Below are 14,019 nucleotides of genomic sequence, written 5' to 3'. Positions count from 1 at the left end.
TTTTTTTTCGACATAGTATAGTAAGGCGTTTTTTTGCGCCAAAATTCATGATGATTTTTTTTTCAAAGAAAACCTTTCTGGAGTGTTTTTCACGGTCTCCTTTACATTATTTCATCATATGGCACGTTTTTACAACATGTTTGAAAAATCGCATTTTTTTTCGACATAGTATAGTAAGGCGTTTTTTTGCGCCAAAATTCATGATGATTTTTTTTTCAAAGAAAACCTTTCTGGAGTGTTTTTCACGGTCTCCTTTACATTATTTCATCATATGGCACGTTTTTACAACATGTTTGAAAAATCGCATTTTTTTTTCGACATAGTATAGTAAGGCGTTTTTTTGCGCCAAAATTCATGATGATTTTTTTTTTCAAAGAAAACCTTTCTGGAGTGTTTTTCACGGCCTCCTTTACATGATTTCATCATATGGCACGTTTTTACAACATGTTTGAAAAATCGCATTTTTTTTCGACATAGTATAGTAAGGCGTTTTTTTGCGCCAAAATTCATGATGATTTTTTTTTCAAAGAAAACCTTTCTGGAGTGTTTTTCACGGCCTCCTTTACATTATTTCATCATATGGCATGTTTTCACAACATGTTGAAAAATCGCATTTTTTTTCCCGACATGCTATACAATGACGTTTTTAGAGCCACATGCTATACGATGACGTTTTTAGAGCGACATGTTATACTATGATGTTTGAAGAGCGACATGCTATACTATGACATTTTTTTGGACGACATGCTATACTATGACGTTTGCTGTGCGACATGCTATACTATGATGTTCTTTGGACGACATGCTATACTATGACGTTTTTAGAGCGACATGCTATACTACGACGTTTTAAGAGCGACATGCTATACGATGACGTTTTTAGAGTGACATGTTATACTATGACGTTTCAAGAGCCACATGTTAGACTATGATGTTTCAAGAGCGACATGCTATACTATGACGTTTTTAGAGCGACATGCTATACTATGACGTTTTTAGAGCGACATGCTATACTATGACGTTTTTAGAGCAACATGCTAGACTATGACGTTTTAAGAGCGACATGCTATACTATGATGTTCTTTGGACGACATGTCCCCCCCCCCCCCCCCCCCCCCCCCCCCCCCCTATGATGTTCTTTGGACGACATGTTATACTATGACATTTTTAGAGCAACATGCTATACTATGACGTTTTTAGAGCGACATGCTATACTATGATGTTTTTAGAGCGACATGCTATACTATGATGTTTCTAGAGTAACATGTTAGACTATGACGTTTTAAGAGCGACATGCTATACTATGACGTTCTTTGGACAACATGCTACACTATGACGTTTTTAGAGCGACATGCTATACTATGATGTTTTTTGGACCAAAGGCTATACTATGACGTTTTTTGGACGCATGTTTTCACAATATGTTGGAAAATGACATTTTTCGACATAGTATGGCGTTTTTTTTCGCGCCAAAATTCATGATGATTTTTTTTCAAAGAAAACCTTTCTGGAGTGTTTTCCACGGCCTCCTTTACATTGTTTCATCATGTGGCACGTTTTTACATGTTGAAAAATCACATTTTTTTTCAACATAGTATAGTATGGGGTTTTTTGCGCCAAAATTCATGATTATTTTTTTTTTCAAAGAGAACCTTACCACAGTGCTTTTAACGGCCTCCTTTATATTATTTCATCATATGGCACGTTTTTACAACATGTTGAAAACTCACTTTTTTTTCGACATAGTATAGTAAGGCGTTTTTTTGCGTCAAAATTCATGATGATTTTTTTTTTCAAAGAAAGCCTTTCTGGAGTGTTTTTCACAGCCTGCCTTACATTATTTCATCATATGGCACGTTTTGACAACATGTTGAAAAATGACATTTTTCGACATAGTATACTATGGCGTTTTTTTGCGCCAAAATTCATGATTTTTTTTTTCAAAGAGAGCCTTACCATAGTGTTTTTCACGGCCTCCTTTACATTATTTCATCATGTGGCGCGATTTTGCAACGTGTTGAAAAATCGCATTTTTTTTCGACATGGTATACTATGGCGTTTTTTGGCACCAAAATTCATGATGATTTTTTTTTTTTAAAGAAAACCTTTCTGGAGTGTTTTTCATGGCCTCCTTTACATTGTTTCATCATATGGCACGTTTTGACAACATGTCTGAAAAATCGCCTTTTTTTTCGACATAGTATAGTATGGCGTTTTTTTGCGCCAAAATTCATGATGATTTTTTTTCAAAGAAAACCTTACCATAGTGCTTTTCACGGCCTGCTTTACATTATTTCATCATATGGCACGTTTTTACAACATGTTGAAAAATCGCATTTTTTTTTTCGACATAGTATACTATGACGTTTTTAGAGCGACATGCTGTACTATGACATTTTTAGAGCAACATGCTATACTGACGTTTTTTGGACCAAAGGCCGTTTTTTTTTTTTGTTTTAATTTTTTTTTGTTTTTCAGCAACATATAAGGATTTGAACAGTTTTAAAAATTACTATACTTTTACTTGTGCAATGAAATATTATTCTATGGCATTTTTTAGACGACCTATACTCTGATGTTTTCTTGAAAAACATACTATTTTGACAATATACTGCACTATGACATTTTTTGAACCACATATCATACATGACAATTTTAGGCAACATCCTATCATTTTGCACTTTTTGAACCACATAATAATCAGTTGGTTTTTTTTGCCGACATACTATACTATGAACTACAGGCCATACTATGTTATTCTTGAAAAGCATACTATACTTTGACATTTTCTGAACTACATCCTATACTATGGCGTTATACACAGAGTGCTTTGGTTACATGTTGATTTATAATCTAGATTTTTTTTCTGTTTTGTTTTTTGACGGGATTACCACAGACTTGACCGTGAACACCGTTGACACCCACCTGAGGGAGACGCTGCCTAAGATCTCAAGGCTGCTTGGTCGTGGTCTTTCTGGTCCTGCTCCAGAACGCCTTCATCAACTACGTCTTCTTTTGAAGAGGCCCTCAGACGCTGCAATCTCTGACCTTAAGGAGGAACTGCTACTTTCACTCTGTAACGAGACGGCAGTTATTTTAAAGACCCAGCTCCTGGCGGCTTTGAGTGAAAGTTTAACACCTATCAAAACAGAACTACAGACAATTAAATCTGAGCTGTCGGTCAGTATTTCAAACATCAAGTCCAACTCTAAAGCACGCTGTGGCTGAAATGGAAACTTCACATCACCGACGACATTGTCACACTCCAAAGCAGAGCACCTGTCTGCTGAACTTTTAAAAGTGGACTATAAATGTGAAGAATGTGAGCAGCAGCAGACTGTGAGCAGCGGAACAGATGTGATCAGAAAGAAGTCATTTTCTTTTTGCTTTTCTTTCTGGTTGACTTGATGCTGTCAGATGAGCTGATTCTGATCTTTCAGGATAAAAAGCTGCTTTTCCTTCACAGACTTTTCAGGAAATTATTCTCTCTGGTTTTCTCTGCTATTTATATTTTTATTATCTGTGATTATTTCATTATTTCTTTATTGTAAAAATAAAGTTTGAGGCATAAAGACTCGTTTAGTTATTTTATTCCTGAAATCTTTGACGTAGCAGAACATAAAGACTCATTTAGTTATTTTAATCCTGAAATCTTTAACATTGCAGAACTAAACTTCCATTTTCCTTCTTGTACTTCTGATACTAGAACTAAACGTATCTTCAACACAGATCATCCGCTTTTAATGAATCAGCAGCAACATCACAACAACAAATGAGACAATTTTCAACCAATTAATGAAACTGATGTCATTTAAAACCATCAGAGTCTGTTTTAGTGTCAAATTAAAGCTGATTACTGACAACTAGAACATTAATGTTACTGTTTTAATCACATTTAAGTTTAATGAACGTTACATTAATGTCAACCAGCCACAGTTTTATGAACTTAATGAACCACAATACAGGAACACACACTTCAGCTGTTTACATGAAACTCAACATATTAGCTTGATGCTAATTAAGCTTTAATTAGGCTACGACTGAGCAGCTAGCTCGGTTAGCATCGCTAACATTACAGCTAATATTTACTATGCTAACTTTCTTCTCTGGTCAACACACACTGAAATAAACTCCACCAACATCTGGAGTGCATGGCACACATTATATCTGACACTAAAGCTGCATATAAAGTGCATTAAAAGCGGCACCGATACGAAAATAAACATTTACTTACCAAACAATCAGAGTCCTTTCAGTGTCTGCTGGTAGAATCAGCCGAAGGCAGAAAACTGGTTAAAACAAGCCAACGGGTAGGAAAACTGTCTGTGGAAAATGTTGTGCTGCTCCACCGATAAATAAACCAACAGTTATTGTATCAGAATTAATCCAAACGAGGAGAGCAGAGTCTCTGCTGCCTCCTCCATAGGACCTGTCAATCATTCCGGACCGGACTGTCAATCAAGTAGTCCCGCCTCCTGGCTTCGCAAAACTTTAACGCTCTATAAAAAAAAATCAATATTGATTTATTTTAAGATCAGCCACCTGATCTCCCATTTTGACCATGAAAACTCACGAAAAAAAATGTATGTACAGTCTATGCACCGTACTCTGTTTGGCTCCACACTTCCTGATGACCACTTCCGGTCTCAGAAAATGAAAAAACGGACCTTTTTTCGTTTCAGTCTCTTACTGATTTTACTTTCTTGTTATTCTAAATATAAAACGAAAATCAAAGCATTTTTTAAAAAAATCATATATCTCTTTTTGATCATGAAAAGGAAAAACGCCTTGTATTTCAATTTTAATTTAGTATTTTAAAACGAAAATCAAATAACCACTCATTTTTTGTTTTTCAATACCCGTTTCAGAACGGAAAATCCAATTATCAGATCCGTACACGGACCGTGGTGGATGTCTGGTGGGTGTGTGGGCTGTGTGTCTGAATGTTTTTGTAAAAAAAATAAATAAATAAATAAAAAATGTGGGACTGAAGCGAGTGAGAGCTCATATCTGTGCAGGCTACAGCCGAAAACTAATTGTAGTTGTCGGCTGAAAAACTACAACTCCCGGCAACAACGTCACTTCCTGTTGAAGGGGACGGGAGCGTCTCGGGTATGGACACATAAGAATCATGTGACAGGTCATGGCCACAACGTGATCACGCTTATTTCAACGTTAGAAGTCCTTCAAATAACGGTGGTCTGGTTTATGAAGAGTTTTGTTGTGTGCGCTTTATTGTGTATTTTTACAAACCCATCACTGCAACGAAAAAGCACCCTGAGACCTGGTGAATGTGTGAAATGTTAGTGTAACTCCCCAGATTTTATATGCAAAAAGAATTATCGATCTATCTTATCTGGTTTAAAATCTACAGCCAATCAAAAATCAATATGCAAAACGTAGCGCCGGCGCTACGCTGGGTTCTAAAGGGTTAAGTGGAAATCAGAAAGTTCAATATTTCTCTCTCATAACAGTTTTCCTGACTTTATAATCAGGCAGAATTACCTTTTTGTGTCATTCATTTTGTATAAATCAGTGATCATATCTGAGATGTGGTGATTCAGAGGTGAAACTTTTACTCTGTCCAACTGTTATTATTTATGACGTGCTCTGAGTTCCCATCATTTATGTGTATAATCCACGTCTGTGTATGTTTCCCTGCTGCAGCTGTCAGTCAGACTTTAGAGCTGGTTAGAGTTTCTCTGGCCTGTTCAGGCCTCTTTGGGGCTGTGATGGAGGGTCAGAGGGCTCAGGTCTGTCACGAGTTATTTTAGGAGGATAGTTTCATTGAAGCGTCACCGGTGGGAAGAATGACGGTATTTAAACGGGTCGGGAGCGTTTCGATGCCACGTTTGGACTGAAGAGCACAGGACTGGATTCACGGTAGGAGCCCATTTATTCTGAATTAACACCTCCTTTTAATAGCTGACTGGTATATTGTTGTTTTTTTATTTTTTAATGGCAGAGTTACAATTATTTTTTGGCATTTTTATACAAACATAAACAGGAGGCAGCTTCATGTGAGATTTCTGATTCATCCCATTAATATTTAGACATTTCCAGTAGTGTTTGATGGAAGCAGTTTGTCTTTTGTCTGTGTGATGTGTCAGTGAAGCCTCTATTCCTGGAATATCACATACCAGCCCAGTGAGCTGATGGACATCCTCTGATATGACTGAAACTGGAATGTCAGACTGGAGGCCAAGCAGGGTGTTTAGGTTTTACTAAAGCTGGTATTTGACTGAGTCAAAGTGAGACAAAAACTATCAGAACTGAGAATGAAAAAGAGTTTGTTTCACTCAATGCAGAATATTTAACGACAACACTTCACGTTTTAAAAAAGGACAAAAACCCCCCAGACAAGATAGGAGTGAAAGGATATGGTTAGGTTTTATGTGTGGATATATATATATATTCAAATCTATATATTGATCTTTTAATTAGATTACTGAATAAAGCCACTATAAATGGTCTAAAAGATGTTGACATGTTTTGAAATTGGGCTTAAATTTGAAGAAAATAGAGTAATAACTGAGAAAAAAATGTAAAAGGACATGAAAAAGGTTTACAGAAGACAACTCATGCAAAAAAAATGTTTTCGTTTTATGTTTCTAAGAGACAAGTTCATTCATTTTAACTGCAATTCCCCATTTTTGCACAGTTAATTAAATATAGTCTAAAGCAATCTCAGACAAGCTTTTCAAAATAAAGGCCTGCGTTATATATTGTGTTTAAACAATTACTTGCAGCAAGAAATGATCAATTGTTTTGTCATTTATCAAGTAAAATATTCTGTAATCTTTAACAATCCTTATTAATAAAAATAATGAACTAGATAAACTATAAACTATATGAATTGAACTATAGCTCTTGTATTAGAGCAGAGCTGAAACTATTATTTTCAATTCATTTGAAATAGTTTTTAGAACTGAATTGTCAAGCAGAAATGCTCATTGGCTTATGTTATTTATAAATAAATTTTATTTCCACAGAAAAACTGGAGTTACAAAATACTTTCCAAAAAAATTTAAAACCACAATGAAACATTAAAAATGGCAACAATAAAATATTGGAAAAGACATAAAATATTAAATAAATGGTGAATGTGGTGAATGAATGGTGAAAAGCTTTTTTTAAAAATTTGAGATACTGACTGAGCTCCTATTAAAGTAACATGTCACGTTGGGTTCTGGGAAGTTATGAATCTGTATTTTGCTGTATTTTCAATATTTATATTTGAAAGAATCGAGAATACACCTTGGAAGAAACCGTCAGTAATCAGTAGATTGATTAAAATTTCAGTTTTGTATTTAGTTGTAATTCTATATCATTCAATCCTTTATGTGTTTATTTTTTCCTGTAAGATGCCGAACTGGGGAGGAGGAGCGAAGTGTGCAGCCTGTGAGAAGACGGTTTATCATGCAGAGGAGATCCAGTGTAACAGCAGGAGCTTCCATAAGACCTGCTTCATCTGCAGTAAGAAAAAAACTGGCTCTTTGTTCTCCTCACTGGTTCCACAGAGAACGTCAGAAGAACCACAGAGATGTTTTACACTATGGTGCCGTTTTCTCAAACACAATGGAGCTTAAGATCACCACCATTGTGACTGTTAATGCTTGGAATAAATAGCCAATGAGTAAAACATAGTATAAAATGCATAAAATGTCTATAAAATATGGAAAATCATAAATGATGTTTTAAATGATTAAACATATGATCAGAATCAATACAAGTTACAATCTCATCCTCATTTTTGACACATTTTGCCACAGTTTCTGTGGTTTTGCTCCAATCTTCACATTTCTTCTCCTGTTGTTGTCCTGTTTTTCTTCATTTCAGCCTTTTTTTCTCTTCTTTATACAGTTATTTTCTAACTTTCTTGCCTTTTTGTATTATATACTTTATTCTTTCCTGCCTCCTTTCATTCCTTTCTTTCTTGCCTCAGCTTCTCTTTTATCTCTTTGCCCTGTTTCTCAATACTTTCATAACTTTACTCTTCCTATGTTTCATTCAACATTTGCTCCATAAAATCCCCTTTTTCTCATGCACTACTCCAATAGCACCTCTCTGACTTCCCTCCTCTGCTTCCGTTTGGCCGAACGTCCTGACCTGAATTTCAGTCGTGGCCACGGTTCTTAACCAGATCTGCCCATATAATCCACAGACTCACACTGACACCTCGTATATATTCAGTCTACTGACTGATCTGCACAAACACAAACGCTGTCCAGCTGCTTGGATGTGAGTCTGTGTGTTTGCTGGATTGTTCCAGCGGGATCTGAAAGGCCTCAGCGATAAGCTCGTCCATCTGCCAAGTGTTCATCTTTTCTCAAACGTTCACCTCACACTTCGCTCTCTTCCTACAAATAGAAACACAAGACATCTGACTGGGCGTAATGGCTCTGCTGACTGATAACAGCAGCTAGGTGGCAGCTTTTTATAACGTCCATTACTCCACCATGACATTCCTTAGTGTGCACCAACTGAAACCAGCCTCCTCGTGGTGATTGTGGCATAAAAATTCATGTTTCTTTCTGACAGTGAGCTGCAGAAAGGGGCTGGACAGCACCACGATGGCAGCACACGAGTCTGAGATCTACTGCAAGTCCTGCTACGGCAAGAAATATGGGCCAAAAGGCTACGGATACGGGCAGGGAGCTGGAGCTCTGAGCTCTGATCCTGGACAAGACGCAGATCTGCAGCCTCAAGAGTAAGAGTTCACTCAGTTAGAGACATAAACCAAGTCTGAGGTTTCATTAAAAAGTCATTTCACTCAAATCACACACACCTGAAGCACCAAAGACACCACATCAGTCTCAAACACATCAGCTACAACATTAAAACCACTGACAGGTGATGTGAATACCACTGATTCTCTTGTTACGATGCAAAGTTCTGCTGGGAAACCTGTGGATGCTTTGACAGGTACCACCCACCAGAACATTGTTACAGACCAAACAAATGGAAGAGCCTGCTCCACAAGGAAAATGTGCCACACTACATCATAAAAACTGCTCAGGAACAGCTTGAGGAACACGACCAAGAGTCAAACTTGTTGTTCCAGGCTCAAAGCTCCTCAGACAACAATCCAATAGAGCATTTTTATGATCTAGGACTCATCAGATCTATGGAAACCCACCACATAACCCATAAAACATCTACTGCCAACATCCTGGTACCAGAAACAGAGGTCCTGTGGTCGTGATCTGGCAAAACAGAGCTGTTTTGATGGAATAACTGGGATCTACTAGGGCTGAACGATATGCAAGAAAATCATATTGCAGTTATTTTGACAGATATTGTGATATGTGTCGGAATTTTAATATGAATAGTCTTTTTTTTTCCAATGACAAAAATATTAAAATAGTTTGTACCAAGCATGCATTCCATCTTAAGAATATGATTTGTTGGAGGGAACATCTTTGTAGCATATACTCATTTATAATAGCATTTTGTGGCATATTGTACCATCAGCTTTTGAAATTTGGATATTGCACTTGACCATACTGAGATTTTTGGTGTGTGGGTTTGGGTTTCAGAAAATTGGGAGATATCACCTGTAAAATTTCTGCTGGTACCCTTGTAACAAATCATTTTGGTCATTTAGAAACTTTTCTAATTGAACCTTTCTCCATTATGTGGCTCATTTATTAATCAAACTGCAGGAGAACATCTGTAACTTGAAAAATGTTGTCTACCCACAAGTTTCAACAAAATGGCACATGAATGTTCACAGGAGGTGATAGGATTATTTAAAACCACCCAAAATGAAACCGAAGGTAAGAAAGTCAAACACTAGCCAACTAAACTAACTTCACACAGTGTTTCTTTCTTCCAGCTCTAAACCTCGTCCAACCTCTTCAAACTCTAACACCAATAAATTCTCCCAGAAGTTCGGAGGTTCTGATCGCTGCCCTCGATGCTCTAAAGCCGTCTACGCTGCAGAGAAGGTGATGGGAGCAGGAAAGGTAAGAAACGTCCTTCTTGGAACACTGTGGTGGTTTAAAGTTTGGCTTTTATCTTAATGTCACTTTCTGTGTATTTTAAGGCATTTAAAAATAAATAACACTTAAATGTAAAGTTAGTTCCACTTGATTTCCTGCTGCAAATACAGCAAATATGAATTCATGCCTACTTACTCTTGTCTCTAATTTTTAAAATGCATTTATTTTATTCATTTGTATTTTTATTGAAATAGTTTAGTGTTGAAAAATGTAGTAGATACACAAGACAACACTTTAAAAAAAAAACTTCAGCTCAGATTATCGTCAAATCGGGTATTTAAAAATATACTGATCAGTCACAAAGGATTAAAAAAAGAAACTCTGAACCTCAGGAAAACTGAAAGCAAAACATGAAGCACTTTCCAGTCAAAGAAATGGATCTGCTCTTCTGTGACTGACACTTAAACCTCAACAATACAAAACCTGTTTAAGCTGCCATGAACGTGCAGAAACAGTGAGATCCGCCTTATCTTTAATATGAATAATCACTCTTGTAGATTAAACATCCACATCTTTGGTTAAATCCATGACTCTGAACAGATTGTTGTAGCGATTTATGTGTTATTTGGCCCAAAAAAAACTTTTCATGATCTCTGCAGTGCCAAACTGTGGAGAAATATACGTCTCATATGATGAAAATCCCTTCTGGTTGTGTTTTGTGGTTGTTATAAACCAGGAAGTAAAAACTAAGAAATGTCTATATGTGAAGAAGTTTACTTCAGCCATTCCTCAAGCTCCCCTTACAGCCAGATATTCTCCCAGTTGCTGTGTATCACCTAATAATTGTCCCTTGGGACACAAAGTTTTCTGAATCTGAACCTGAATAAACCTAACTGATTGCTTTGGTTGTAAGTGAGAGTTCCATCTGAAGGGGGCGATAGTAGCAGCAGCTCATTGGTTTTCAGAGCAGAACAGCCAGTTTAGAACTGAACTAAAACCAGAGATTATGCAGTCATGGTAGAATTAACCATATTTGCAGTATTTTGAACTGAAAAACTGAAAGATGCATCAATAGACTCTAATTAATTTAATGAAGTGAGGCACAATATGGGACCTTTAATGTTGGGACATGTTCGATAGAAGCTTCTTAGTCATTATTAATTCTTCTTATTTTTATACATCTGAGGTTCTCTTTTTCCTGCAACACACTGTTTGTACCAGAATATATATGAAAAGGTCAAATAAAGTTATCAAAAACGGTTACGTAACCCACCTTCTGTGCTGATTTGACCTTTGACATCACCTCTAGTGAACTTTGCTGCCCCCAGAGGCTGCAAATGAAACTTTAGACTCAACCTTACCAAGTTTTATTAGGTATTTTATCATAATAACTGTGTTTGTGTGTGTGTCCAGCCGTGGCATAAAAGCTGCTTCCGCTGTGCTCTGTGTGGTAAAAGCCTGGAGTCCACCACAGTGACGGACAAAGACGGAGAGCTGTACTGTAAAGGTACAAACACACCTGAACACGTTTCTCATTCTGTCACTGCCTTCAATGCATTTTAGATTTAATTTACAGACATAAAACAATTTAAATAGTGTCTACATAAAGATACGAGTGTTACATTTTCATAAAATTGCAAAAATATAAGTCACAAGTGATAATGTCAGGCATAACGTGTACATTTAAATGTGAATTTGACGGCACATTTTGGTCAAAAACATGGAGATACAGTCAATAATGGGAGGACAGAAAGTGTTATCTAGTTTTTTGCTGTTTTTCCTCTGAGTGGAAAATTCCTAGGCCGTACAGTTAGATTTTTTTTGCCTCTTACTTTTATTATTTGCTTACGCTGGAATCAAGAGTCAGATATAATGAGCTTTTTATGTAACCCACCATTGATTTAGAGAAAAAAATAATCAAATTCTTCTTTTTAAATTGATGTTAAAATTTTAATTAACATTTTCTAAATTATATTTTGAGACATATTCTAAGATTTCACAACTATATCTATCGATCCAGCAATATTTTTGTTTTGTGGTAAAACTTATCATTCCTGTTCAATCAGTTATGAAAGTTCAGTGTTTTTTCATGTTAAAAAATGTTTTATATGTTTTGTCTTATATTATTGTGACACACAGCTACATATGATTTAGAAAATATCCCTAGCTGACTTCTGCATTATCAATTTTATTTTAATTTTTTTTAATGTGAGCTCAGTGATGGAAGTTTTCATGACAGCTTCAGTTTGTTTTTCATGTTTCAACACTGCCATAATAAGAGACTATTTGATCTGCATGTCTAATATTACATATTCTAAATAAATTATATAATGAGAAACAACAGTTATAATTTCAGGCGTCTATCTTTAATAGTTTCTGAGATATTGTTGTTCAAATATAGCTGAAAAAATATGCTGAAAGTGGGTTGACAGGCAATTTTTAAAACGCTTTTGTCTCAAAAAGTACTTCATATATCAATTTAAAATTTCAGAGATACCACTTAAAATACGAATAGTTGATAAAAGAAAATCAGAGATGGTTAAGCATTAGAATTCTGATGATTTGGGATGGAATAACCCAGTGTTTTCTCCTTTTCTCTTCAGTGTGCTACGCCAAAAACTTTGGTCCTAAAGGCTTCGGTCTGGGGAACGCTGCCATGTTGGAGGAACGACAGTGAACACGTCTGGCTTTAATAAACCTCAAACTCTCTACATGACAGCTGTTTCAGAGGAGACTCAGCTTTTATCTTCACAGTGGATCACGTTTATAATAGATGATAGAGGCCACGTTGTCCTGGAAATTGAACAAAATGTGCACAACAGTTGTGATTTTTCATGCTCAGTGCAAAATAAACTGTTTTGTTACACTAAAATGGGTCCTGAGTCAGGTTTGTTTGCAAAAATGTTTTTTTTTTTTAATAAATAAAGGGAAATATAACATTCAAATGCAGCCTTTTTTCTATTTATCCTACAGAAAACAGCTGACCTGCTTATTGTTAGAGCAGAATACTGATCTTAGATGATGCTTATGTTTGCATTATATGATTATAGCCGCAGAACAACTCATCCAACTGAATTTATTCCCTCCACTGCTGCTGTCGCCGTGAGGAGACGATTAATAATGCTTCATCTTGTTAAGGTTAATTATTAATAGAATCCTATTTGCATTTATAAGAAATTCAATGCAGCCACTAATTAAGGAAATCAGAGCAACGAGCGTTTAACAGATGCAGTGACTTAATCATTCCTGGACAATTATGTGTGAGCAGCCGTGCAAAGCGACACGAGATGAGTTGTTTTTGTCAAACTGAAATGAGAACCGTTATCTCAGGGTGTTCAAAAAGAGGAGCTGAAAACACAGGAAGATATTCACAGAGCAAAAGTAGCTCAAAAACAGGAGTCAGTCCATTTGATTATTACAGTTATCTGCAAAAACCTGCAGACGCTTTGATCACGGCGGCTGCTTTAAAACAAGATTTCTCTTGTATGATTGCTCAAAATTTAGAGAAAATACATCCATTTTTAAGCCATAGTTGCTGTCAGTCTTCTTGTATGACCCCAGATAGGTGGAGAATTCATGGAGCATGCAGGATATCCACCTCCCTCAGTATTTAAATGTGTTCATTCGCCTCCTTTACAAGAAAAACATTTAAAAAAAGACTTTTATTTTTTAAATCCTCATAGTCACTAATAAATGCAACAATCCTTCCGATAGGGGCGGCTCTTTATGTACTTCAGAAAATATGACAAGTGAATTGTAAGCGCCAACAATTATTGGATATATAGTAGAAAACATAATTAGAACCATATATATATATACTCCATTATATCTTACATTATATTGTTAGATTGTCACCTGGTGCCTGAAATGAGTGTTTTTCCTTTTACATTATTTTGTTATTTCCATCATAAAGTGTCGCAGAAAAGGCACAAATTGATGCATACAAACCCACCAAAATGCAGAAAAATCAAATGTTTGATGCACAAAGAATGTGTCCCCCATTACTAAAATTAAACCTTGTTCCTTTTTGCTAATGTAAGCATGTTCTCATGATCTGTAAGAGCCAAACTGCAAC

The 14,019-nt window shown here is 36.1% G+C and overlaps 1 protein-coding gene across 1 annotated transcript; it reads left to right on the top strand.

Moving 5' to 3' along the window:
• The first annotated feature begins 5,732 nt into the window (after window positions 1-5,732).
• On the top strand, window positions 5,733-12,816 carry csrp3 (cysteine and glycine-rich protein 3 (cardiac LIM protein)). The gene is made up of 6 exons (XM_023298903.3): window positions 5,733-5,883; window positions 7,365-7,476; window positions 8,542-8,710; window positions 9,839-9,968; window positions 11,358-11,451; window positions 12,548-12,816. Exons 2-6 carry the CDS (start codon window positions 7,365-7,367, stop codon window positions 12,619-12,621), a joined length of 579 nt encoding a protein of 192 aa, XP_023154671.1. The 5' UTR covers window positions 5,733-5,883; the 3' UTR covers window positions 12,622-12,816.
• The last annotated feature ends 1,203 nt before the right edge of the window (window positions 12,817-14,019 follow it).

The sequence above is a fragment of the Amphiprion ocellaris genome, chromosome 1, assembly GCF_022539595.1.
Source record: "Amphiprion ocellaris isolate individual 3 ecotype Okinawa chromosome 1, ASM2253959v1, whole genome shotgun sequence".
Classification (NCBI taxonomy): Eukaryota; Metazoa; Chordata; class Actinopteri; family Pomacentridae; genus Amphiprion; species Amphiprion ocellaris.
Note: the sequence above shows the minus strand (reverse complement) of the source record. Positions and strands in the feature narration are given on the sequence as shown.

Coding starts and splice junctions, on each gene's coding strand:
- csrp3 (XM_023298903.3), top strand. CDS start 7,365: ATGCCGAACTGGGGAGGAGGAGCGAAGTGTGCAGCCTGTGAGAAGACG. Junction 7,477..8,541: donor TAAGACCTGCTTCATCTGCA/GTAAGAAAAAAA, acceptor TCTTTCTGACAG/TGAGCTGCAGAAAGGGGCTG. Junction 11,452..12,547: donor CGGAGAGCTGTACTGTAAAG/GTACAAACACAC, acceptor TTTTCTCTTCAG/TGTGCTACGCCAAAAACTTT.